Genomic DNA, 27,624 nt, shown 5'->3' on the forward strand with positions numbered 1-27,624 from the left:
GAAGGAGAAATTTGTTAACATCAAGTATAGATATAAGTGTCAGGAAGTCGTTTCTGAACATATTTGTATGGAGTGTAGCCATGTATGGAAGTGAAACATGGACGATAAATAGTTTGGACAAGAAGAGAATAGAAGCTTTTGAAATGTGGTGCTACAGAAGAATGCTGAAGATTAGATGGGTAGATCACATAACTAATGAAGAGGTATTGAATAGAATAGGGAGGAAGAGGAGTTTGTGGCACAACTTGACTAGAAGAAGGGATCGGTTGGTAGGACATGTTCTGAGGCATCAAGGGATCACCAATTTAGTACTGGAGGGCAGCGTGGAGGGTAAAAATTGTAGACGGAGACCAAGAGATGAATACACTAAGCAGATTCAGAAGGATGTAGGCTGCAGTAGGTACTGGGAGATGAAGCAGCTTGCACAGGATAGAGTAGTATGATGGAGAGCTGCAAGGACTGAAGACCACAACAACAACAACAGTTAATTACTAAAGAGCTACTTTATTACTACCTACCAGAAAGAAACTTTCCTTAAATATTTCAATAATCAGAACTGAGATAATCCAAAAATAACTAATTAATTACCTTCAAGTCCAAGGAGGTTTCTATTCTGTATGGAGGAAGGTGGTACAGTGGTTAGCACACTGGACTCACATTCGGGAGGACGATGGTTCAATCCCGTCTCCAGCCATACTGATTTAAGTTTTCCGTGATTTCCCTAAATCGCCTCATGCAAATGCCAGGATGGTTCCTTTGAAAGGGCACGGCCGATTTCCTTTCCCACCCTTCCCTCATCTGAGCTTGCACTCCATCTCTAATGACCTCACTGTCAACAGGATGTTGAACACTAATCTCCTCCTTCTATTCTGTACTTGAATGAAAGAGGGAGCAATTTCATATCAGTCATATCTCACACAATTCCAGTGATAGCAGATATTAAATACAAAGTCAAATTATACATTCCACGAGTACTCCACGTAGATGGCAAAGATTATCACGACAGCACACAAGGTGTTAAGGTAGCTTGATGTACATAGCATTTCCATAATTGCACAAGATGCATTACAAATGTTGAAGGACAATTCCTGACAGAACATGTGGGAAATATGTTGTAAAAAACTTATACCTGGTAAGTAGAGTGTATTGACTGATTCTAAAACCAACTGAATCAGGGATATATTTGTTAAAACAATGAAAACAATCAAACATAAAGTAATATCTTTGGAGTAAGGCCTTGGAAGTAAACCACAGAAAAATTTCTTGTAATTAAATGTCCTAAGCAGCAATTTGGTTTTGTAGTCTGCATTTGAATATTACTGATGCAATTTAATTTTTATTGCTATTTGATAAATGCTACCTGTAAGATAAAAACAAATATATTACAGTCACAAATAAGAAGAATTTGAAGTATAAAAACTCAGAAAGAGCTAAAAAACACACCCACACACACACACACACACACACACACACACATATTATTTATTTATTATCAAATATAAAGACAACTCCTTTCATGATGCTGGTACTTAATATATAAAAAAAAGGTCCAAACATTACAAAACACATTCTATGCTTTCATTTTGTAAGCCATTACAATAAATGACAATGTTGCAAAAATGTTTGAGGATGCATTACAACAGTCATATTAACATTACAATAAAATAAATGGGCTCTTATCTCAACAGTATGAATGCCTCAAAAGTCAATCATTGTCATCAAAACACCAATGTTTTTTTTTTTAAATATACCATATGGATTGTAAGAATCAATCTCAACTGCGATAATAGATGACAGCGAACATCTTTATCACCAGGAAACTTAACAGTCAGTCAATACAGTTAAGACTGTATTACTTTGAGATAATTTTCATGCAAATTCACCTCTGTACATAACAATATTTTTTTCAGTTTCATGGATTTTTACTTCATACAGTATTTCTGGGTTAGGTAGCAGGGATTTTAAGTTATTCCATATAAATATAGCAACATTTTCTGTTGTACTGACGATGTCTTTAAAATAAGGAACATCTTTATCAAGATTCTTATGATCCATTACATCCATGATAGCTTCATTCATGTACTTCTTGAGATCACTGATGTTCATTACCATGCCTGTGTCTGCAGCAACAGGACCCCTGAGTGTTACTTCAACTGCAAACAGAATAATACAACAATGAACGGAATACTAAATTATGACAAATTTTTAATACAGAATCACACACAAGAACAGAAATTAGACACTACAAAACTAATAATTCTTGCAAATATGAATTAACAACTGATTCATGAAAGGAAATTTTTCATACAATAAAGACTGGAACTGCATAATATCAATTTCTTGCTGAACTAAAAGAAAGAAGAGATGAACATGATTATGTCATGTAGGGATGGGATACAAAATTGAATTGATGAAGGACAGGGAAGGAAATTGACCATGCTCTTTCAAAGAAACCATCCCAGCTTTCACCTTTAATGATTTAGAGAATTCACATTGTACCTAAATCTGGATGGTGGAACAAAGCTTTGAACTGCTGTCCAACCGAGTAAGAGTCCAGTGTCTTGCCACTGAATCACCTCACTCTGTCTTGTCAAACAAGTATTCGACAGCAGCAGAATAATGGGCTTAATGCCTGATACTAGTTCAAAAATCTAATCACCAAGCAGTGGCAGGAAAAGCACGCATAAAATATACAGAATTTCACAAGTTTTCAGAGCCATTGGCTCCTTCTGCCAGAAGGGTTGAATGGAAAGGAAGATGGATCAAGAAGGAGGACTGGCAAGATTTCAGAAATGTCACCCAGAAGCCTGGATAGGGAAGATTTATGGAATGAGAAGGAAAGACTGATCGTTGGTGCTTGCTCCTGATAGGATTTGAAAACCTGAGAACTTATTCTCCAATTAAATTTCACATGGTCCTAGTCCAAATCTCATTCCACTGTTCTTGCTGTTGACTTTATCCTCACCAAGGGCCAGCTACACACATTAAGCCTACAAACAAATAACAGTACTTACATTTTGACATCCTTTTCATGTCGGACATTCCCTCCTATAAAGACTTGCAAACAAGACAAACCTTTGCTTGAGTGCAGATTCAAAAAACTAATGTGCCCTACTACCAACATTTGTACCAGCCCTGTAAATGACAAAGCATGTACTCCCCAAGACATTTACTCCCCCCACCAATCTACCATGTATAATGCACTTAGTTTTCTGCTGTTATTGACTTTTACATAATGCTTTTTTCAGTAATGTGTGTTGTTTATTACCCTGTCTTCAATCTTTAAGTTATAGGTTTTCAAATCTTGTCTGATGCAGGTGCCAGCAGTCAGTCTTTCCTTCTTATCCCATACAGTAAATCTCCCTTAACCAAGGGTTCTGGGTGACTTTTCTATAACTCCCCCCCCCCCCCCCCTCCCCTGCCCCATTTCCTAAATCTCACCAATCCTTTTCTGTCCTTCCTCTTCCTTTCCCTTCACCCCTTCTGTCAACACAAGTTTGTGCATTTCCATATTTTTTGTGTGTTTCCTTCCACTGTAACTTTTATTTAGTTATATCATATTATATTTTCAATTTTTTTTTTTAATTTTTGTTGATACTAGTTCAGTTAAAACTAAATAATTACTAGCATTAGACAGCTAGTCACCTTCATAATATCAAGAATGAAGGTTATTCAACATATGATGGGTACCATTGTTTTAAAAGTAAAAAACATACAATTGAACTCAAAAAACATGAAGTGAGGAAGCAGTATTGACAATGTTATGGAAAGGATGGAGTGCTACTCACCACATAGAGGAGATGCTGAGTTGCAGATAGGCACAACAAAAAGACTGTAGAACATTTGAGCTTCTGGGCAAAAGGCCTCCTCCTAAAGTAGACCATACGCACATTCATGCAAGCACAACTTATACACACTTGACCTCTGTATCTATCCACTGGGACCATACTGTGAGCAACTACACATGCTGGGAGAAGCAGTCTCAGCAGCAGAGTTAAGGGGGAGGCTAAGACGGTGATGGGGAGGGATAACAGGGTAGGACTGGGGGGGCAGTAACATAGTGCTTGTGGGAAGATGCAGGGACATGGCGTGGACAAGGTGGGATGGCTAAGAGCAGTTTGGAAAGGGGTGCAGAAGTGGAAAAGGAGAGTGTGAATGCATTTGTACATACATCCATTAATACTTGTTCCATAGATCATGAATATGACATTTCGTAACTGTGTGGAACATGTCGCTTTACATAAGTTTTCTTTACACAAAAGAGAAGAGAATAGAAGCTTTCGAAATGTGGTGCTACAGAAGAATGCTGAAGATTAGATGGGTAGATCACATAACTAATGAGGAGGTATTGAATAGAATTGGGGAGAAGAGGAGTTTGTGACACAACTTGACAAAAAGAAGGGACCGGTTGGTAGGACATGTTTTGAGGCATCAAGGGATCACAAATTTAGCATTGGAGGGCAGCGTGGAGGATAAAAATCGTAGAGGGAGACCAAGAGATGAATACACTAAGCAGATTCAGAAGGATGTAGGTTGCAGCAAGTACTGGGAGATGAAGAAGCTTGCACAGGATAGAGTAGCATGGAGAGCTGCATCAAACCAGTCTCCGGACTGAAGACCACAACAACAACAACAACAACAACAACAACAGTTACTACTTTATATTTAAAAATCCATCTATGAGTAGGAGTAGTTGTCATTTAGAAATTCTTTTAGTTTGCTTTTAAATGTTGGTTGGCTATCTGTCAGACTTTAACGCTATTTGGCAAATGGCCAAAGATTTTTGTGGTGGCATAATCCACCTCTTTCTGTGCCAAAGTGAGATTTAATCCAGAATAATGAAGATCATCCTTTCTTATAGTGTTGTGGCTATTTTTGAATTGGGATGGATAACAACAACAAATTTCCTAAGTGAATATACGTATTGCGAAGGTACTGCGACTATCCTGATTTCCTTAAATAAATATCTGCTAGGTGGTCTTGGGTGGGCTCCAACTATTATTCTGATTACATGCTTTTGTGCAATGAATATTTTTTTCTCTTAATGATGAATTGCCCCAAAATATGATGCCACATGAAAGCAGTGAATGAAAATAGGCATAGTAGGCTAATTTACTGATATGTTTATCAGCAAAATTTGCAATAATACTAATAGTATAAATAGCTGAACCTAACTGTTTCAGCAGATGATCAATGTGTTCCTTCCAATTCAATTTATCATCAATGCAACTGCCCTTACTGGACTTAGGTATGGGTATGACAGCGGCTACACTCCAGCATCTCGGAAAAGTGCCACCTTCCCAAATGCAACGTCTGAATGTGAATATCGTCCAGCCCTGCGGCGAACATCAGGATGAAGTGATAGCTCCCTCACAGTAAAGGCGGCATTGTAGCGTTCAGGATTCTGAGAGGAGTAGGAAATCACCCAAGCCTTCTTGTTTCCAAGGGAGGATGATAGTGGGTGGATCTAGAAATTTCTAGAAAATAGTGGCCAAAGTGCACAGTGACATAATCTGCTACAGTCAGGCCAGAACTTGGTGAATGGACCTCGGTCCCAGAGAGCCAATGGAGGTTGTCCCACATGACAGAATAGTTGAGAAACGGTTAAAAGAACTAGTAAATGAAATACAGCTAGATGTTACTTTGTAGGCTTTCTGCATAATAAGTCTTTAAAGTCTCTTCTGGTTTGCTGCCGGATCCAAAAATCAACTGGTCCAAAAATCAACCTGATTCTATAATTCGGCAATCCAACTGTTTACCATCTTCAGTAGCAGCAGTGTTCTCCTGAAAATGGTGAACAGTTGGATCGCTGAAATATTGAATCAAGTTGATTTTAGGATCTGGCAGCGAACCTGAAGAGACTTTAAAAAAAAAATGAGCTAGCTTTTTTTGCTATCCTGAAGAATGTGATGACACTGTGAACGTGACAGTTAATAACGAATACGGTTTGCCAGCATAGGATGACGGTTAAAAATGCAGAGAGCACATCTCTGCGTGTGAATCATGTTGCAGCATGCCTCAATCCACCAGGGGACTGAGACACAGAGGGGTAATAAATGATAATTAATTGAAGCCCTCAGATGCCGACAGGTGTTGTTGATATACCTTGATGGGGACAGCTGAAAATGTGTGCCCTGACCGGGACTCGAGATCTCCTGCTTACATGACAGGTGCTCTATCCATCTGAGCCACCAAGGACACAGATGAATAACACGACTGCAGGGACTTATTCCTTGCACGCTTCCCGTGAGACCCACATTTCCAACTGTCCACAATCTACATACGTAATGTACCTAATAGATATTTGTCCATTCACTCATTACTCTCGCACACTAAGGTGATGATTCCTGTAAGAGTTTGGGCAACCTGTGCGCATTCGCACAGACGAAGGTCAATGGCCGGGTAGCCTTTAACTATATATGAAAGTTCTGACTTTTCCCCAGGGGTGAAGATCTGGTGGGTTGTTGCACAGATGTACAAGAAGGAGATGGGGATGCTACCATGATACTGGGCAACTTCACAACTGCAGTATTCAAATCTGCTTGGCCATGTCGTTGAGGAGTGAGACATAGCAAGAACAGCGGTATAAGTGTTCTGGATGGTTCGATCATCAAGATCATTCACGAGATGAGGCGGCATGGTTGCCATTTCAATTAATGCAACAGGGAGGAAGAGGCAGCCAATCACCCTCATGAGCATTTCTACCACAAGTAACACATGTGGCCGTGTTTTTACAGGACACATAACTGTGCTTATAACATTGGTACAGGTAGCAATGCATCAGGTTTGGAATGTGCAGTTAGACTGTAATGACTTCATAGCCTGCCTTAATCACTGATTGCAGCACTATTTGGTCAAATGTGAGAAAAAGAGTGCATGTAGGCAACTGAATTTGCATCAATCTTTTTCATTACACGATGGACCATAGTGACACACTGATTAGAGAGATAAATTTGGATTTTTTCCTTGATCACACAATCAAACAGCTGAGTGTAAATATGAAGAATTCAGTGTACAATGGGCCTCGACACAAACAGGATAGCTGTGGAGGAGTGAAACTGCAAACAGTTGTTTGGCCTGAAAATCACAATTGGTTGCCAGAAGTAAAGTCCCATTATGTAAGCAAGAGCAGAATTTCACAGGACCTGCAGTTGCAGCAACACCTTTCTGAATAACAAACCGATTAACTGCAGCAAAGGACTGACCTTCTTCGGTATGTGATACCTCGAGGAAATGAGATGCAGATGTGAGCCTTTGAATCTTTAGCCTCGTTCTGTTTGTGTGTAGTAGACATAGATTGAGATGGTGATTGGCTCACTGTGAAAAACTCCCCACAGTTGCCAGCATCTTCAAAAAATGGCTCTGAGCACTATGGGACTTAACTGCTGTGGTCATTAGTCCCCTAGAACTTAGAACTACTTAAACCTAACTAATCTAAGGACATCACACACATCCATGCCCGAGGCAGGATTCAAACCTGCGACCTTAGCGGTCACGTGGCTTGAGACAGTAGCGCCCAGAACCGCATGGCCACTCTGGTCGGCCCAGCATCTTCAGTTGGCAGTTGGGAAAGTAACAACTCAGGCAATCATCCCTCCATGGGCCTGCCCCTCAGGTGCCGACTCCATGGGGCCTGAGTCCCCTCAAAAATTCGTTTATAAGGGGGGGTGCCTCCGTTACCACGGAGGCGCCCCCCCCCCCCCCCCCCGCCCCCAATAATTTAAGAAAATTATTAGTTATATTACATTATGTTGGAATTTTTTATTTTCCTGGTTTGACGATAGTTATCTTTTAAAATACATTCAGTAATTAAGTAAAACAAAAAATTATTACGATAGTAAGCAAGTTAACTGAAAGCGAAAGGTGTGAATCATGATAGTGTTACAGTGCTGCGGACGCACTTAGAATTTGTCCTGGTGTACACACCTTCGGGTGAAGTCTGGCGTAGGTGGGCCAGCACTGTGGCCGCGGCAACATCAAAAGGACTGGAGCAGAAGCTCCTGAAACCCTCCACCTTGCATCGTCTTGACGCTTCGAGACATTATGATGCCGCAGCTATATAAAGCCCATCCTGCTGTTGCAGTCATTCAGTGTGGATAGTTTCATTCAGTGCATGCTGCAGACATGTTTAGTGTTCTGACTTTTTTGTCTAGTGGACTATTTTATATTATTATATTTTATTCGTTTACTTTAGTCACATAGTGTATTGCGAATTAAGTTTGCAATGGATAAATTCGTTAACAAAAAGGCGTGCTGCAAGTTGATGATAACTGCGAATTAACCTCCAACAATTACTGTGTCATCAATTGCTTCATCGGCTTCAGATGAGAATCATTCACAGCCCAAACCTGGACAGTCCAGTAAGGGAAGATCATTTCAAATGTCTCGGTTGGATCAAATATACATGGCTAGAGTATCTACTGAAAAAGCTTTTTTGCAAAACCTGCAAAAAGGCGGATGCTAAAAATCTATTTCAATTTTTTTTAAAAAAAAAGAGAAGAAGAGAGAGATGCATTTACGTCTGTATAGTTTTCTAACTGAAAAAAGGTTGTGGAAAAATTCTGTCTTCATGAAAATACATTTACGCATAAAGAAGGTCTCCTGAAACAATTCTGTCCCCAGCTGAAGTGTGGCCTCCCAATTGAATGAACAGTTAGATAGTGATATGAAGAAAGGCCTTTTAGCTCTTGAGCAAATTTTTCCTACCATTCAATTTCTATGCCGACAAGGACTAGGAATCAGAGGACACGAAGATGTAAGCTCAAATATTTTCAATTGTTGGATCTTTGAAAGAATGACATACCTGAGTTTAAATATTGGTTAGGGCATTCGGGGTATAAGTGGACGTCCCACGATATTCAAAATTAGATCATTGATCTACTAGGAAAGTCTGTATTAAGATAGGTATTGGCTTCAATCAAGAAGACTGAACATTTTTCTATTATGGTTGAAGAAACAAGTGATTCTTCAATACACAAAGAAGCGTCATTTTGTATTCATACTGTCGATGATTCCTTAAGCATCAGTGAAGACTTTATTGGCTTATATGAAACCCCCAACTCTGAACCACAAACTCTGTTTAGTATTTTAAAAGACGTTTTTGCTCGTCTTCATTTGTCAATGGATAACTTAACAGCACACAGCTATAACTTGAAATGAAGGATGCGCTGCAAGGAACATTGGACCATCAATTGCTGTGTGTGCCACTGCCAGGCACTCACATAGCAGTGTACTCTAGTCAAGCCACAGGCCGATATAACCACATACACCAAACATCACTATGCCACTGCTTCTTCGAGCCTTCGCACTAAGTCATCCACGCATCCGCGTAGTGAGAGCACTGATGACAACACCTTGTATGGCCCAATGTGCATAAACACAAATTCGTGCATCCCAGAATGCACTCCTGCCAGAAGTGAAAAGTGACATGTCACATCCAGACCACCACTCGAAAACTTTGTTACTTTCGATTCTCGTTTTGCACATCTACATGTGGATCTCATTGCCCCCCCCCCCCCCCCTCCCCCACTACCTGCTCTCACAACTTCTGTTACTGCCTGACTGTGATCAACAGGTCTGGGAGGTGGCCATAGGTTTTACCTTTACAAGATAAGCAGAAAGAGTAGCCTGCACTTTTGCTCTTAGTTGGATATTGAGTATCGGTTGCCCAGAATATGAGATGTGATCAAGGTTGCCAATGGGTGACAGAGGTGTTCAGTACAACAGCACCACTTTTTGCTTCTCACCACAGAAGAACAATATATCATGGAGCCTTTACTGCTGTGGTAGAATGCCTTCACTGTGCACTTATGGCTGCCATAAAGTGCCACATGAAGGGGTCTTGGGTGAACCTACTCCCACTAGCACTACTTGGACTGCACAGTGATATGAGTGACGACTGTCAGCTGTTTGCAGCATACCACCGCAATCACGATCAGCTGCAAACGCTGTGAAAGTTCTTTGTCTCAATCTGCCACACATGCTAGCATGGCACCTACATTTGTAACAAACCTCTGGAAAAAGATGAGAGAGTTGTGACCAGAGCATGCCTTGCACCACGCAAGTCAGTTGTGTTTGTTTTCACAGACCTGGGCATTATGCAACACAGTTTGTTTTGCACAGAGGCCCATTACACAAAATGGATCCATCTTCCCAAGGCCCCCACTCAGTCATAGAACACGGTGACAGCGCACTGATTCTTCAGGTAAAAATTGACATACCTGAGTGCCAAAGACATCATTGAACTGCCAGCCACTTCCAGAGACTGTGTGGCTTCTCCATTCCCAGCAACTCAGCCAGTGACCACTGCACACCCAGATACAGATGCCTCAGTGTGCCAAATGTCATGAGAAGAGGTTACAACTGTCACCACACAAAAATGACTACTAATAGTATGCCACTGGCATGGCAGTTTCATAAACTGACAATTACTGTATGTTTCCCCATGCAGAAGGTGTGTTGTAGTGGCCTCAGCACCACACATTATACACTTGGGAACCAGCAACATTGTTGAAGAGATTTACCAGTACTGTAGGAGGCCACCTGAGGTAAGATAGCCAGTCTGCACCTATGCAGCGACTCAGATGGACACTGGACATAAGCACTACAATGTATAAAATTATATACCCCACAGTTATCATCATGGGTGTAACTGCCAAGAGGAGGAGGAGGAGGAGGAGGAGGAGGAGGGTTGGTTGGTTTAGAGGCAGGAGAAGGGACCAAACTGGACCAAGCTATGAGGTCATCAGTCCCTTGTTCCTAATAAAACAATACCACATGTGTAAGAATAAAATGGACGAAACATATAACACAAAACAGAAAGAAATGAAAAGCCACAAGAACAAAGGGAAGGCAATGAACACTAAAAGGAACAAAAGAGGATAAGAAAACAACAGAAACACTCCAGAAACAGAAGAGAGTAAAACATGAAACCCGATTACAGTGGCTGGCCAACCATGAGAATAAAAAGGGAAAGCCATCCACCCTAAAAGTACTAGGGTGGAGGACACAAGAGGGACAAAGGACATGCGCTAAAACCTACATAGAAGTATAAAACCCAATCTCACGGATAAAACATGAAACTAAAACTGCTGTGGAGGCATTGTCGCCCAACACCGAAGGCAGGGTGCTGAGAAAGTTGAAAGTCTGCCACAGAGCGGCTAAAAGTAGGCAATCCAGCAAGAGGTGGACGACTGTCATTTGGGAGCCACAGAAACACTGAAATGGGTCCGCACATCGGCGTAGGTAACAACGCATTAGCCACGTATGGCCAATGCAGAGCTTGCAGAGGACAACTGATTCCCTGTGAGAGGCCTGCATGGAGGATTTCCACACATTCATAGTCTCCTTAATGACACGCAGTTTGTTGTGCATGCTGTTATGCCATTCTGTCTCCCATAGCTGGAAAACCCTGCGGTGTAAGACAGAATTCCGACGTGTCCTGGGGTCCACACAAACACCACGGAACGGCGGGACTGTCCCAGGGCATAGATGGATTCCTGAAAGGATGTTACCAGAGGGTGGCAAGGGTAGCACTGGTCGATAGCTTGTAGGCTGCTCAGTGAGTCAGTGCACAAGACAAATGACTTGCCAGAGCATGAGCAGATGCACTCAAGAGCACGAGATATGGCCACCAGCTCTGCAGTGAAAATATTGCAGCCAACTGGAAAGGAGTGCTGCTCAATATGTCCTCCATGAACATATGTAAAGCCTACGTGACCATCAGCCATTGAGCCATTGGTGTAAATCACTTCAGAGCTCTGGAACACATCAAGAATCGAGAGGAAGCGACAGTGGATAGTGGCGCAGTTCACGGAGTCCTTAGCGCCATGTACAAGCTCCAGAAGAAGCTGCGGCCGAGGTGTACACCATGGAGGCATACGTCAACAGACTGCAAGAAGAGAATGTAAAGGGGAGGACTCCAATTCAGAGAGAAGAGACCGCACACAAACCGCAATCGTCAACCCCAGTCAGGGCCGCCAATGTGGGAGATGGACTGCCGTGGGTGGGAAAAGGAGATGGTAATTCGTATGCTCAGGGAACTATGAATGTGTGCTGCGTAACTGGCGAGCAGTTGCGTATGTCTGATCTGCAATGGAGGGACACCAGCTTCCACTAGTGCGCTGGTCATTGGATTCATTCTAAAAGCTCCTGTCGCTAATCAAACCCCACAGTGGTACACAGCTTCAAGTAAATGCAATGCTGAAGGCACTGCCGCACTATAAACCACACTCCCATAGTCAATTCGGGATTGGACATGGGCTCCCCAATTGGTGTTGCTCAGGCAATGGAGGGAATTGAGGTGCTGCCAGCACTTCTGCATAAGCTGACGAAGATGAGGGAGCCAAGTCAATCAAGCATCGAAAACTAGTCCTAGGAACTGATATGTTTCCACTATAGTAAGTGGATCATCATTAAAGTAAAGTGCAGGTTCTGGATGAAAGGTATGGCGCCAACAGAAGTGGATGACACATGACTTTGCAGCTGAAAACTGGAAGCCGTGGGCTAGAGCCCATGACTGTGCCTTGTGAATGGCCCCCTGGAGGCACCAGTTTGAGGAAAAGTAGAACATATAATGTACATCCAAATCAATTTATGATGGAATCTCAAAAACTATCTTACCACCCTGAAACTTCCTAAAACAAAGGGAATCCTCTCACTGTGCTACATGCTGACAAGACCAATGTGCAAATCCCATCCTTGTAATATTCTGGATAATACCAAGTCCTTATTGGTCCCTTTGTAACAGATCTTGGGATGATATTGGATGGAAATTTTACCTACAGTGAAAAGCATACTTTAAGCAATGTATTGTCACTGCTTCTTATCCTGCAGAAACACAAGAATCCAAGTTAAGAGACAAGAAATAGAAAAAGTTCATGGTTTAAAACATCTGTGACACTCCAAAATAAGTTATAAACTGTACTATTTCTACCACCTTGACAATTACTTTCATTTTGGTGGGATTCACTCTCTACTTACCTTTCAACAATCACATTACTACTCCTTATTCTCAATTATATATAAGTGAAAGATAGTATTACCACAAAGTATGCTTGCTCCATTGTTTCCTCACATACCTATTCTCATATACTGCAGACATCTACAATATGCATGATATACTTTACCTTTATATTCCAAATAATTTACTTGGAGGCCCTACTCTTCCTCTCCTGGGATTATGTAAAGTTCTTACAAGCACCCAACTACAAGACAACGTGTGCCATAATAGCAAAAATTGGACATGGCTCTGCTTTCAATAACATACTCTACCTTTGCAATAGCAAGTGCACAGACTTTGCTTCTCACCAAGCCTCCAAACACCAACAGAGCAACTGCTTCAATTTTAAACTATGGTTTTGGCGCCTTTTCTCTTTTTCCTCTTCGCTGTATCATTTTATTTTGTTTCTAAGCTGCTCCAATTATAGCTTTTTGCAACTATTATAATAATAGATATCAAAGATGTACCCCCTTAAACCAAGAGTGCCTGAAGGCCCTTATTTAGCTATGGTAAATAAGATGATGATGATGATGATGATGATGATGAGAGATGAAGGGCACTCGACATCATGGTAATCAGTGCCCTGACGCAAAGTCAGCATCCGATCTCATGGGTGTGGACGAAGGCTGTCCCCACATGCAGAGCACTTTATAACTTATTGAAGTCTGCCTCCCTTCCTCATCAATTTAGGGATGAGCCCTGACAGTTCAAAACTTTCACCACCCTTGTAACACGGGAATCAGTATCTGCGAGGATGGTGGTCAGGTCTCCATCGAGACTGAGGGTTGCCCTCATATCAGTATGTAGCACACACGTTGCCACAATATGCTGAACTGAAAGTGGCACGCCACAAACTTTACAGAGTGGTGGATCCTCTCGCTGGAGGAGAAAGCCACGTGTTAAAGGGCTTGTCTGGTAAGCAGAACTTCCTCACAGTGATGAGGCTGACATGAAGTCTGCCATACCTTTGTGGTCAATTTGAGCAACTGCAGTTTGTTTTCTGTCACCTGCAACCACTCTGTCTCCCACTGATGCATGAAGCGCCTGTCAGAAAATGAGATGATGGCGTGCAGCGGGATGAGTCACTGATGGACTGTATCATCCTGACATGCCTCCTTGGCAGCTTTGTCAGCCATGCAGTTGCCCTGTGAGCAGGTACCCAGCAAAAGATCACCTCCTTGTCACAGTGATGCAGCCACTATAAGGAGTCGTAGATGAGCTGAATCAGCTGCTCTACTGGATACATTTGGTGAGGTGCTTGCAGTCCACTAAGTGAGTCTGAAGAAACAAGAAATCTTGAACAGTGATGTCTGTGGATCCTCTCCAGTGCCATCAGAATGCCATACAATTGTGCATCATAATTTGTAAATTATTCCAGAAGATGCACTTTATAAACACTATCAGGGAAAACAGCAGAACAACTGAGGACATTCTCTTGCCGAGATCCATCTATATAAACAACAATAAAACTATGGTGCATACTTAAAATGGATGAAACGAAGTTGTAAAAACATAATCTGGAGGACAAGTTGTCTTGTACTGTGTCAAGCTTAAAATCACTATCAGCTCCTGAAGACACCAAGATGGCAATGTGGTCCATCCCTGGCCCTGTATTTTGATGCCTGATGGATTCAAATCCTTGAGACAGTCTGTAGTATGTATCCCAAATGACTTGGTCGCATGGGGCTGATTCCTGAACAACCGTTCAAAGGTGTCAGTGACTGAGGTGAAGCTGAGATTTTCAGCACCTGTCAAGCCAAAAGGATACATTGACAAATCCAGAACGTGGTTCACCAGCCTCTGCACACAGATTCTGAACTAGGCTGGTGCGAAAGCTCCAGTCGATATCTGAATGCCTTCATGGTTGACAGCATCTAACACCTTGAGGTAGGAAGGACGGGCTGATCTGTAGACCCTGCTGCCATAATCTAAACATGATCGAACAAATGCCCTATAAAACTGCAGGAGGCAGCACCTGGCAGCTCCCCATGTCCATCCGTTAAGGCATTTCAAAATATTCAATGACTGGAAGCCCTTTGTTCAAAGGTTGGTTGGTTGGCTGGCTGGTTTAAAAAGGGGTGGGGGAGGAAAGGGACCAAACTGTGAGGTCATCAGTCCCTTGTTCCCAGTAGAACAATTACCCAAGGGAAAGAAGAAAACAAAGAAAACTCATGGCACAATAACAGGAGAAAGGAAGGACCAGAATAATGACAGAAGGGCAACAAACACTACACGGGACAAAACAGGACAAGAACACCACAGAGAGACACTAGAAACACAGAGAGGAGATAAAAAACAAGAAAGCAGGTTACCATGGGTGGCTGACCATAAGAATAAAAAAGGAGAAACCAGCCACTCTGCAACACATTAAAACCTCCATCCTAAAAGCCCTAGGGTGGAGGAGACAGAGGGACAAAGGACACACGCTAAAACTCAGATCAAATGATAAAACCCTACTTCACGAATAGAACGTAAAACTGAAGCTGCTGATGAGGCATTGTCACCCAACACCGAAGGTAGGGTGCTGTGAAAGTTAAAAGTCCACTGCAGAACAGCTAAATGTGGGCAGTCCAACAAGAGGTAGACGATTGTCATTTGGCAGCCACAGCGACACTGAGGTGGGTCCTCGTGATGGAGGAGGTAACCATGTGCAAGCCACTTATGGTCAATGCGGAGTCGACAAAGGACAACTGATTCCCTGTGAGAAGCCCGCATGGAAGACTTCCGCACATGCGCAGTCTCCTTAATGACACACAGTTTGTTGTGCATACTGTTATGCCACTCCGTCTTCCAAAGCCAAACAACCTTGCAGCATAAGACAGAATGCAGGTCAGTTTCAGAGATGCCCATTTCCAGGAGCAGTTTACGCGTAGCCTGTTAGCAAGTTTATTGCCTGGGATTCCGACGTGTCCTGGGGTCCACAGATACACCACTGAGCAACTGGACCTTTCCAGGCAGAGACGGACTCCTGAATGTTCACTACCAATGGATGGTGAGGGCAGCACTGGTTGTAGATTGTAAGCTGCTCAGGGAGCGAGAACAGAGAAGAAATTACTCACCAGAACAGAAACGGATGTACTGAAGTGCACGAGATATGGCCACAAGCTCTACAGTGAATTCACTGCAGCCAGGAGAACTACAAATGTGTGCAACATAACTGGGGAGCAGTTGTGCACGTCGGATCCGCAATGGAGGGTCTCCGGCCTCCACCAGGACACTGGTCACCAGACTCGTTCTAAAAGCTCCTGTTGCTAAGCGAACACCACAGTGGTGCACTGGGTCAACGAAATGCAACACTGAGGGCACTGCTGATCCGTAAACCAGACTCCCGCAGCCAATGCGGGATTGTACAAGGGCTCTGTACAGCTGCAGCAGTGTAGAACTATCTGCACCCCAGTTGGTGTTGCTCAGGCAGTGGAGAGCATTGACACGCTGCCAGCACTCCCGCTTAAGCTGATGAAGGTGAGGTAGCCAAGTCAATCGGGCATCGAAAACCAGTCCTAAGGAATGATACGTCTCCACTACAGTGAGTGGATCATCATTAAGATAAAATTCAAGTTCTGGATGAAAGGTACAATGCCAAGAGCTGTGCATGATACACGACTTCATGGCCGAAAACTGGAAGCCATGGGCTAGAGCCCATGACTGTGCCTTGTGAATGGTTGCCTGTAGGGGCCGCTCAGCAGCATCAGTACTGGACGACCAATATGAAATGCAGAAGTCAATTTCATACAGAGAAGGCAGAGAAGGAGATACCGATGACCCTACAGCTGCTGCTAGGCTGTTGATGACCACTAAAAATAAAGAGACACTCAATACGGAACCCTGCGGTCCCGGAGACCTCACTAATACAATGTGTCAAGGATATGTTGCTGTGTTGTATGCTTTACGTATGTCAAAAAATACGGCAACCAGATGTTGGCGACTGGAAAAGGCTGTTTGGATGGTAGACTCGAGGGACTGGAAATTATCAGTGGTAGAACGACCCTCGCAGAAGCCGCCCTGGCACGGAGCCAGTAGGCCACATGACTCCAGGACCCAACCCAACCTCCGACACGCCATATGTTCCAGCAGCTAACAGAGGACGTTGGTGAGGCTGATGAGCCAATAGCTATCCACATCAAGTGGATTTTTACCAGGTTTTAGCACCAGAACTATGGTGCTCTCCTGCCACTGCAATGGAAAGACACCATTGCACCAGATCCGTTTGAAGATGACGAGGAAATATCACTTGTAGTCAGATGAGAGATGTTTAATTATTTGACTGGATCCGATCCGGCCCAGGAGCTGTGTCAGGGCAATGTGCAAGAGTGCTGAGGAGCTCCCACTCTGTAAATGGAGTGTTATAGGGTTCACTGTGGTGTGTAGTGAACTAGAGGACTTTCCTTTCCATCTGCCGTTTGAGGGTGCGAAAGGCTGACGGGGTAGTTCTCCGACGCTGAGGCTTGAGCATAGTGCTCAGCAAAGTGCTCGGCAATCGTGTTTGTGTCGGTAGAGAGCACACCATTGATGTTAATGCCAAGAACACCTGTTGGGGGTCTGGTACCCAAAAAGATGTCTTGTCCAGACTTGGGAAGGTGATGTATGGCACCCAGTGGTTGACACGTACCTCTCCCAACACTCCTGTTTCCATCGTTTTATAAGCAGGTGAATGCAGGCACGGAGCCGCTTAAAGGCTTTTCGGTGCTCTTGGGAAGGGTGCCATGTTGCTGTAGAGCTCGCTGATGCTGTTTAATTGCCTCAGTGACTTCCGACGACCACCAAGGGACTGTCTTTCACTGGGGGCATCCTAGAGAACAAGGGATTGCTTTTTCTGCTGCAGAAATTATCATGTAGTGACCTGCTCAATCACATTGATGGCACCACATGGGGGAGATTCAGTGGTGACAGGTGAAGTGAAGGCTATCCAGTCTGCCTTGTTTAAAGCCCATCTAGGTAGGTGCCCATGGGCATGATGCCAGGGGAGTGACAGGAAGATGAGGAAGTGTTCCTTACCACATAGGTCGGCATGTGCTCTCCAGTGAATAGAAATCAATGGCCGAGTAACTACCATGAGCCACACTGAAATGTGTGTCGGCCCCTGTAGTTAAGAGGCAGAGGTCGAGTTGGGACAGTAAATTTTCGACATCTCTGCCACGGCCACCCCACAAGGGGGTTATGGGCATTAAAAATCTCTCAAAAGTAGGAAAGGTTAGGGGGTTGATCAATCAGTGCAGTCAATACATTAAGGGGTACCGCACCATCTGGTGGGAGATATAGGTTGCAGACAGTTATTTCCTCGTCATCAGGCTGCAAAAGAAGGTCCCTGTGGAATATAATACCCTGGACCATACGAGGCATGATGGTAGTGGAAACATCCCCTAGCTTGTCATACGGAAGTAATGCCCATGACTGGGCAGAGGATGCCATTTTTATCAAGACTGACCCTGACAACATTTTGAAAAAGCCCTCTACCTCCCCAAACTTGTCCTCTAAATGCTCTACAAAAAACTGAGGCTTCATCCAGACAAAGGAGTCCCCATCACTCTTGTACGTATGAGGTACCAGGGCGAATAAGGTTCGCTGCCATCCTTAGCCTGGCGTTCCATCCATGGTGTGGCCAGGGAGGGGAACGATTTAGGATCATACTTCCTTGCATTGTACTGAGACCTGGAATGCTTAAAGACTGCTGGCGTTTGATCACCAGCGAGTGATACAAAGGCCACCTGGCAGGATGGACATTGCCGGAAGTCCTGAAGCCCCAGGGTGACAGGCATCTTCTCCTTGGCACACGTGGGGAGTTAACGGTGCAGGCATCAGCAGTCGGAGGGCTACAACCAACAGGGCACATGGCAGACCCACCACAATGGACTGGCTATTGTGCTGGATATGAGGTGCAAAGAATTCCATGTCCTCATTGGTGCAGTGGATGGAGGAAAACACACTCAGGAAGGTGTCCTAACTCAAGAGATGGAGGATGAGAGGGACTGCAATGCCATGACGAGAACGTGGGCTAAAGATCTTAATGCACGATGGACATGATGCACCATCTAAGGCGCCCTTCCCCAATTGGCTTGCTCTTTGGGAAAATTTTGAGAAATGGAGGTCAAACCCTACAGGGGACCATCACATAAAGGCCGAAAGGTGTGAACTCCATTTAGTTGCCTCTTACGACAGGCAGGAATACCTCGGGCCTATTCTAACCCCCGGGTCTGCAGGGGGTTTGTTCGAATGTCTTTCAGGTGTGGGAACCAAGCTAATTTTGAGTCAAATAATAAACCAAAAAAGTGCACAGTTTCTTGAAAATGTAAAATATTGTTCCCCATTTTGAGCAATGGTTGGTTAAAACTTGGACGAGCACAGTTAAAATTGTCATATGCAGTCTTCTTTGGTGAGAACCGAAAACCAGTTGTCCTGGCCCAGGTTTCCTGCCTCCTAGCTGCCTCATCATTGTCATATGATCAGAGGAAGAGCAGAAGATTGCATAGTCACCCACAAACAGAGAGCATTTGACAGGGCTCCAGACTGAGGAAGAAATGCCATTGATTGTGATGCAAACAATGTGACACTGTCCTGGCGGACTCCACTCTCTTGAACATAGCAGTCAGACAAGGCATCGCCAATGCGATATCAAAAATGCTGGTCCTCGAGAAAGGATTCGATAAGATGTGGCAGGCATCCATATAGTCCCATTCATAAAGTTGGCTAAGGATGTTGTACCTCCAAGTAGTATAATATGCTTTTTTGAGGTCAAAAAACACACAAACGAAATGGTTCCAGTGTAAGAAGCACTCCTGTAGAATTAAGTTGTCAAGGGTGGAACAGTAGGCCTGAAACCACACTGGGAATGGCTCAGGTGACCTCGGGACTCGAGCAGCCAGACAAGACGGCAGTTGATCATGCATTCAAAAGTCTTACGCACAACTAGTAAGGGCTACAGTCCAGTAACTGTTAGTGGCGCTGTGGTCCTTGCCTGGTTTCCAGTATGGAGTTAATATTGCTTCCTTCCAAGTTGTGGGGTAATGTCCATAAAACCATATCTAATTGAAACAAGAGAGGAGCTGTCCTTTCAATTCAGGGCACAGATGACGACACATGGCATAACGGATCTCATCAGGACCTGGAGCAGTTTCTTTGGCTGTAGACAAAGCCGTTTCCAGTTCCCACATGGAGAACATAAGGTTGTAAACGACCTCATTATGCGAGAAGAAATTGTGTTTCCCCATCTCTGCAGTCCTACAGAACACCTGAAAAGCAGGAGCTCGTGTGGATGATGTAGTTACAGTAAATAAGTGTTCAGCTAAAACCTGAGCCATGTCTTCTGACGTGTCCATCAAGACCCCATTACTTAACAAGGTCATAAGGGAATGTGTACTGCCCTTGCCTGAAATCTGTCTTATTGATTCCTAAACTTGCGCAGTGGAAGTGGACCGATTAATGGAAGTTGTGAATTCCCTCCAGGAAGCCCTCTTCCATTCTTTTATCATTCGCCTTGCAAGTACTGTTACAGATCTTAAGGCATGACAATTTTCCGTAGTTGGACAGTGTTTGAAGTTCTGCAGAGCTGTTCGTTTGTCCTTGATTGCCAACCAACAGTCGTCATTCCACCAAGGTACAGGCTGTCATCTGAGGTGGTTAATAGACTGAAGAATGGACTCTGCAGCATCCCGTTGGATCTCACAAGTGATAATGGCAAACGTCTCCTGTGCAAAGCCTTTTGTTCAAAAATAGCCTGTCAACTGTACAGCAACCATTTTGCTCTTTGTAGCATTCATCTGTGTGGTCTCCTGTCAGCCACTGTCCTCGCTGGTAGTGGTCAATAGAATGTAAATCTGGAGCCACTCTCCACTGAACTGAGTCTGCAATAGCTGGGGAACAAAAACAAAGGCCAATGGCTGAAAAACACCCTGTAGCTGTTGAAAAGTGTGTCATCTGACCCGCATTCAGAAGGCAGATATTCTGAGAATGGACGAGTTGCTCAATCATCCAATCCCTGGAGCAAATGGCAGCCAAGCCCCACAGCACATTGTGTGAACTGAAGTCTCCCACAAGAAAGAATGGGCATGAGAGTGCCTGGAAGAGTTCAGCCAGTGCAACCGCATCCAAAGCATCATTAGGCAGAATGTACAAAGAACATACAGTGATGTTAAAGGGTGTGAGAACTTTCACAGCTCTTGCTTGCATGGACACGGTAAGAAGGACATGAGAGGAGTGGTATCTCTCGTCAATGAAAACAGCCACTCCACCTTTACTCCTGTCTCCAGTGGTATCAGCCTTCCTGTATGGGTAGCAATCCCATAACGCACATGTGCTGCTGACTTTAAGGTGCATTTCCTGTAAGCAGATGCAGAAGCTGCAGGAGCAGATGCAGGATCAGAAGCTGTAATTCTTCCGAATGTGAGTGATATCAATTTAAATTCCACTGCAATACAGACGTCCCTATGGAAACCATTGTTTAGCCATGGTTGTCCTCCTCTTTCTCCCTAGAAGGCAGTGATTTACTGTAGAGATCATGGGGATCGTTAGCTGGTTCACGGCTCTTCGGTTCCTCCAACTGGAAGTCCATCTCCTGCAAAGCATATCCCCATAAGACAGGGAGAGAGCTTGCTGATCTGAAGGTTTAATTACCACTTTGAACTACTTTTCAAAGGATGTTTTTCTTTACTGATTGGAGGTGGGTAGTGCTATGTGGCTTAAGTGGTAAGCCCATTGCTGACAGTTCCTGAATGATTTCAGTTTTAAGTGAAGCATTTCCCCCACAGTACACTAACAAGTGCATGTGCTCATACTCGAATCTGTAGTCTGAATTTATGTGGAGGCATCACACTTGGTGATTGGCGTTTTAAAGGTTGATGCAAAAGAAATAGCGAAAATTGCAGGTTGCATAGCTTTGAAAGATTTTTTGGCTTCACCATAGGGTATATGTCTCTTGACTTTGAACTCCTGAATTTTCCTTTCCTCATTGTAAACCTCTCACTTTCTACTCCACACTAGATGATCCCCAGAGCAGTTTACTCAGAGGTTGACCGCTAGAGACTGTTTTTCCTCAGCAGCCATTCACCCCATCAGCACGTAGCACACTTTGAGGTTAAGGGTTTTCTATAAACGTGTGTACCTTTTCGCAATCCTGGCAGTGGAGATAAGACCCCCATTCTCCAAAACACACAACATTCCACTGCTATGCCACACGGTGGTTGCTGAAGCGTGTCCAGAGCTTATGGTGACAGAGAGCTGACGGCAATTACTGGTTCCCAGCTCAGGAACCCCGGGGTTGCAAAGCCCGTACTCAGCAAATGAAAGCTGAGCCCCAGAGGGAGGGGGGCGGGGGGTAAATAAGATAAATGTAAGATTGAGTACATACACTTCAGACATGGAATTTAGGACAATCCTACACAGCACAGCTGTAATCTTGACTTCCTTTAGTTTTGGGAATGGCAACCCATTGACATAACTCTGGTAGATTAAAATGTTTCTGCCTATTACACATATCTCAGTGGAAAATTGGAAACCAATGGCCCCTCAACTTCCAAACACCTGAAAATTTTTGAAAGTCCTGTCAAGTTATGGATTCCATTTTGGAACAATAATTTGACTGCTGCCCCCTTTACTTTCATAGGGCTTCAGAAGCAATGACTATAGATGTGCTCATTATATAGCATTCAACTGGACTATGATATGTCTACAGTTACACAATGACTTACATTGAACTCTGAATACCTTACACTAACATAACCATTCAATATTATTTATGTCCCTGCAATGTTTGATGAGCTGGGCGGATACAGTTTCTGGCAATATACAGAGAGCTGGATGTTTGTGTTATCATCATCATCATCATCATCATCATCCATGACAGTAGCTAGAGTGGACTGTGTAAACAAATTGGGCTGTCTAAAAATTGGGATTTTGTACAGGCGCTGATGACCGTGCAGTTGAGTGCCCCTCAAACCAAACATCATCACCCATAAACAGAGTCGAGGGCTGAAATGAAGCACCAATCACATTGACGCTTTTGGTTGTGTGCCAGGTTTCCCAACATTCAGAATATGGTAAAAGTTATGTAGTGGATCCCCTTGGATTTTTTGTACTTTATGTGCAATATACATTTGTAATATGTATCAAAAAACTTGTCGGAGGATTTTCTGTTACCTAACATTTGTACTCCAAATTTATCTTGTAGTTTTGATATTTATAATGAAAAGTGTACTAAATATGGAGAACTGCATTAATTATGGTATGAATGCAGACATCTGGCTATTCTATGACTCAGTCAGTCACCATAATCTTTCATCACACTTGCATCCATTGGCTTCACCATTTCACAACCAAATAAGCACCATCCAGCCTAACCTGGACTTTGGGTTATGCTACAGATCAGTCTGTCACTACACCAAAGAATTCAGAGGAGATTCACTATCATACTCTAGTCCAGAACTCAATGAACTCTTTAATATTTACTATCTTCAAAGCTCTTGTACAAACTATGCTTGACAGAGTGAAATTCCTGACACAGCTTGGTAAGGCACATAATTATAAAACAGGTGATAATACAAGAGGCCACTGCTCATGTAGCTGACAGTGTTGGGCGTACACACAAGGTTTATTTTAGATTAGGTGATTCTCCATCAAATCCAGATACTGACAGCAGTAGAAAATCCAGAAGTAACAGTTTGAGATTGAAAGAAATGCCTTCCACACGTGAGAGTGTTAAAATCCTAATGGTAAACTGGTGAAGCATTCGCAACAAAATGCCAGAGTTTGAAGCATTCATGAAAAGCTAATACTAGGTACAGAAAGCTGCTTGAAACCTGAATTGATAGCAGTGAGATTTTTGGGGAAAATTTAAGTGTATATCAAATGGATAGGCAAATGGGAAATGGAGGTGGTGTATATGTCACAGTAGACAAGAAACTCAAATCCACCGAAATAGAAATTGAAGCTGCTTGTGACATTGTTTTGGCAAGATTCAGTATCAGGGATGGGAAAAAATGATAAATGGATCCTTCTATCAGCCACCAGACTCATCTCCTGACATAACTGAAAACTTAAAGAGAAAATCTTAGTTCACTTGTACACAAGTTCCCCATTCATACTGTAATCATTGGTGGAGAGTTCAATCATCTAGCAATTAACTGGGAAGGTCACAGTTTTGTTAGTGGTGGGCACAATAAGACATCCTGTAAAACTTTACTAAATGCCTTCTCTGAAAACTGCCTAGAACATATAATTAGTAACCACACTCATGGTGGAAATATATTGGATCCTCTTTGAGGATGTTCACATCTAAACTGCTATCAGTGACCATGATGCAGTTGTGGCAACAATGATTACCAAAGCACAAATGGCAACTAGAACAAGGATATATATATTTTCAGCAAACTAGATTTAAAAAAAAAAAATCAGTAGTGTCATATCTCAATTAGGAGCTTGAAACTCTCAGCATGGGGCAGGAGCATGTAGATGAACTCAGTCTCAAGTTTAAAAGAATAGTTGACCATGCATTGAATAGATATGTACCCAATAGAACAGTTCATAATGGGAGATAATCTTTGTGGTATACAGTCACTGTAAAGAAACTTCTAAAGAAACAGGGATTACTGCATAATAGGTGTGAAGCAAAGTGTTGGGCTATAATTAGAGAGATGCTGAATGAACATGTCTGCCTGTCACATGAACAGTGTGTGATGCCTTCAATAACTACTGCAGCAGAATATTGTCAAGTGAGCTTTCACAGAACTCGGAGAAATTCTGGTTCTATGTAAAGATTGTTAGTGGCACCAGGTGTCAGTACCTAGTGAAGGAGACAGAAACCAAAATAGTAAAGCAAAAGCTGAAATGCTTAACTCTGTTTTCAAATGTTCCTTTACAAAGGAAAACCCAGGAGAATTGCCCCAGTTTAATACTTGTACCACTGAAAAGATTAATGAAATAACTATTAGTGTGAGTGGTGTTGAGAAATAGCTGAAATTGTTAAAATTGAACAAAACTCCAGGGCCCAAAGGAATCCCTGTCAGATTCTATACTGAATTTGCAGCTGTGTTAGTTTATTTTTAACTATTAGGTACATCCCTTGAACAAAACTGAGGCTCAGTTCTCGGAAAAAGGCACAGGCCACACCCATCTACAAGAAGGTTAGTAGAAGTGATGCACAAAACTACCGTCCAGTATCCCTGACATTATTTTTTTGTAGACTCAGAATATATTCTGTGCTCAAACATAATGAGGTATCTTGAAGAAATTGACCTCCTCAATGCCAGCCAGTATGGTTTTCCAAAACATTTATCATGTGAAACCCAACTTGCACTTTTCTCACTTGTCTTACTGAAAGTTTTGGATCAAGGCAATCAGGTAGCTGCTGTATTTCTTGATTTCCATACAGCATTTGACTCGGTACTACACAGCTTATTGACAGAAGTACAGTTATATGGGGTACCAAGTGAAATTTGTGACTGGATTAAGAAATTTTTGTCAGGGAGGACACAACATGTTAGCTTGGTTGGAGAGTCATTGTCAGACGTAGATGTAACTTTGGGCATGCCCCAAGGAAGTGTGTTGGGACCCATGCTGTTCATGTTGTATATTAATGACCTTGCAGACAATATTAATAGTAAGATCCGGCTTTCTGCAGATGATGACATTAATGGAAATGCCATGTGGCTAGGGCCTACCGTCGGGTAGACCGTTCGCGTGGTGCAAGTCTTTCGAGTTGACACCACTTCGGTGACGTTGCATGTCAATGGGAATGAAATGATGATGATAAGGACAACACAACACCCAGTCCCTGAGCAGAGAAAATCTCTCACCCAGCTGGGAATCGAACCCGGGCCATTATGCATGACATTCCTTTGCGCTGACCACTCAGCTACCAGGGGCAGACATGGCATTAAGCTGCATAGTCAGTCACATCTTGATAAGATTTCAATGTGGTTCAGAAATTGGGAATTTGCTCTACATGTTCATAAATGTAAAATATTCACAAAATGAAAAAACATAGTAATCTAAGACTACAATATCAATGAGTTACTGTTGAAATTGACCAACTCATACAAATACCTAAGTATAACACTTTGTAGGAATATGAAATGGAATTATCACAGAGGTTAAGTCATGGGTAAAGCAGGTGGTAGACATTGGTTTATTGGTAGAATACTGGGGAAGTGCAATCAGTCTACAAACGAAAATGCTTAAAATTCACTCATGCAATCTGTACTATAATACTGCTTAAGTGTGTGGGACCTGTACCAAATAAACTTGACAGGAAATATTGAATGTATACAGAGAAGAGCAGCACAACTGGTCACAGGTTTGTATAATCCATGGGAGAGTGTCACAGAGATACTGAAGGAACTGAACTGGAAGACTCTTGAAAACTATCCCGAGATAGTCTATTGACAAAGCTTCAAGAACTGGCTATGAATGATTACCCTAGGAACATACTACAACCCCCTACGTGTCACTCACATAGGGACTGTCAAGATGAGATTAGAATAATTACTGCATGCATAGAGGTAACCATTCTTCCCACACTCGGTGAGCGAGTGGAACAGGAAGAAATGCACCTCACAATCATCACTGGCCAATTACACACACACACACACACACACACACACACACACACACACACACACACACACACAGAGAGAGAGAGAGAGAGAGAGAGAGAGAGAGAGAGAGAGAGAGAGAGAGAGAGAGAGAGAAAAATTGGGAAAATTTTAGAAATGAATTGAATTACTTTATATGTGGCCATTCTTTCTTGACAAACACAATGTTGATAAACTGATTCTTGACAGCAGTGTCTGTGCAATGTAACATAGCTCTCTGTGTAGGAGGGTGCTGTCTTCCTTTCCACGGCCACTTTTGTCACATGAAAAAAGATGGAATGCCTCCCATAGTTTTGATTAAGTTAGGTCCCTTACATGTAGCAATAAGAGCATAGGGCCAGTGACAAAATAATTACTCAAGTTTCTGTAGGGACTAAATGGCAATTAAATTTTTGTTTGTTTGTGTACATTGGTAAATGCACTAGTTTTCAATCACATCCACTGTGCAAGTCCCCACTTCCTTCCCAGTGATCGTACTAGTTCACACACTGATGGGAGTGCTTAGAAAACCCAGTTACTTTGTTCAGTCGCTAGAGCAACTTAACATTCAACAATCTGGGAGACTAGGAGATTCTGTGCAGGTGGTCAATTCCATACACTGCAGTATGTGTTTTCTTGGGCTTTACCCTATACTTACCGACATAATTGTGCCCATGCCCGTGAAAGTTATTGCATTTCCCGTATGTTACACGGTTTTCTTCATCTGTAAGTTGTGGACTGTAAAAAAAATCAAATTTTAGTAGGAATGATACGCAGAGAATTTAAAGCGAACACTTTAAACAGCGCGCTCGCTGCGAAGAATTTTACCTGTGTAATCTGTGACAAGCGCTGAATATTTCCCTACGAGTGAGGTACGCTACTGGATTGCCCGCCATTGATCTATGTGACGAGAACAAAATTGGGCACAGACACAGAACGATCCGTGGTCAACTGGTTACCTAACGAAAAGGCACTGACATACTCTTCTTTTTTTTATTTTTTTTTTAACCAGTGCTGGTCGTCTGACAACTCGCTAAACTATCTCACATAACAGGTGTCTCCGGC

The 27,624-nt window shown here is 42.9% G+C and overlaps 1 protein-coding gene across 1 annotated transcript; it reads right to left on the bottom strand.

The window, feature by feature from the left end:
- Positions 1-1,464: 1,464 nt before the first annotated feature.
- LOC126271848 (6-pyruvoyl tetrahydrobiopterin synthase) lies at positions 1,465-27,619 on the bottom strand. Its single transcript, XM_049974183.1, has 3 exons — positions 27,388-27,619; positions 27,218-27,297; positions 1,465-2,153 (listed from the first exon to the last, which is right to left on the bottom strand). Exons 1-3 carry the CDS (start codon positions 27,453-27,455, stop codon positions 1,870-1,872), a joined length of 432 nt encoding a protein of 143 aa, XP_049830140.1. The 5' UTR covers positions 27,456-27,619; the 3' UTR covers positions 1,465-1,869.
- Between the last annotated feature and the right edge of the window lie 5 nt (positions 27,620-27,624).

This window comes from Schistocerca gregaria, chromosome 5 (assembly GCF_023897955.1).
Source record: "Schistocerca gregaria isolate iqSchGreg1 chromosome 5, iqSchGreg1.2, whole genome shotgun sequence".
NCBI lineage: Eukaryota > Metazoa > Arthropoda > Insecta > Orthoptera > Acrididae > Schistocerca > Schistocerca gregaria.

What these genes read in the sequence shown, in the direction of transcription:
- LOC126271848 (XM_049974183.1), bottom strand. Translation starts at nt 27,455, where the DNA reads ATGGCGGGCAATCCAGTAGCGTACCTCACTCGTAGGGAAATATTCAGC. An exon ending in GCTTGTCACAGATTACACAG is followed by an intron (nt 27,298 to 27,387) that starts GTAAAATTCTTC and finishes TTTTTTTTACAG; the next exon opens with TCCACAACTTACAGATGAAG. An exon ending in GCATGGGCACAATTATGTCG is followed by an intron (nt 2,154 to 27,217) that starts GTAAGTATAGGG and finishes TTCTGTTTGCAG; the next exon opens with TTGAAGTAACACTCAGGGGT.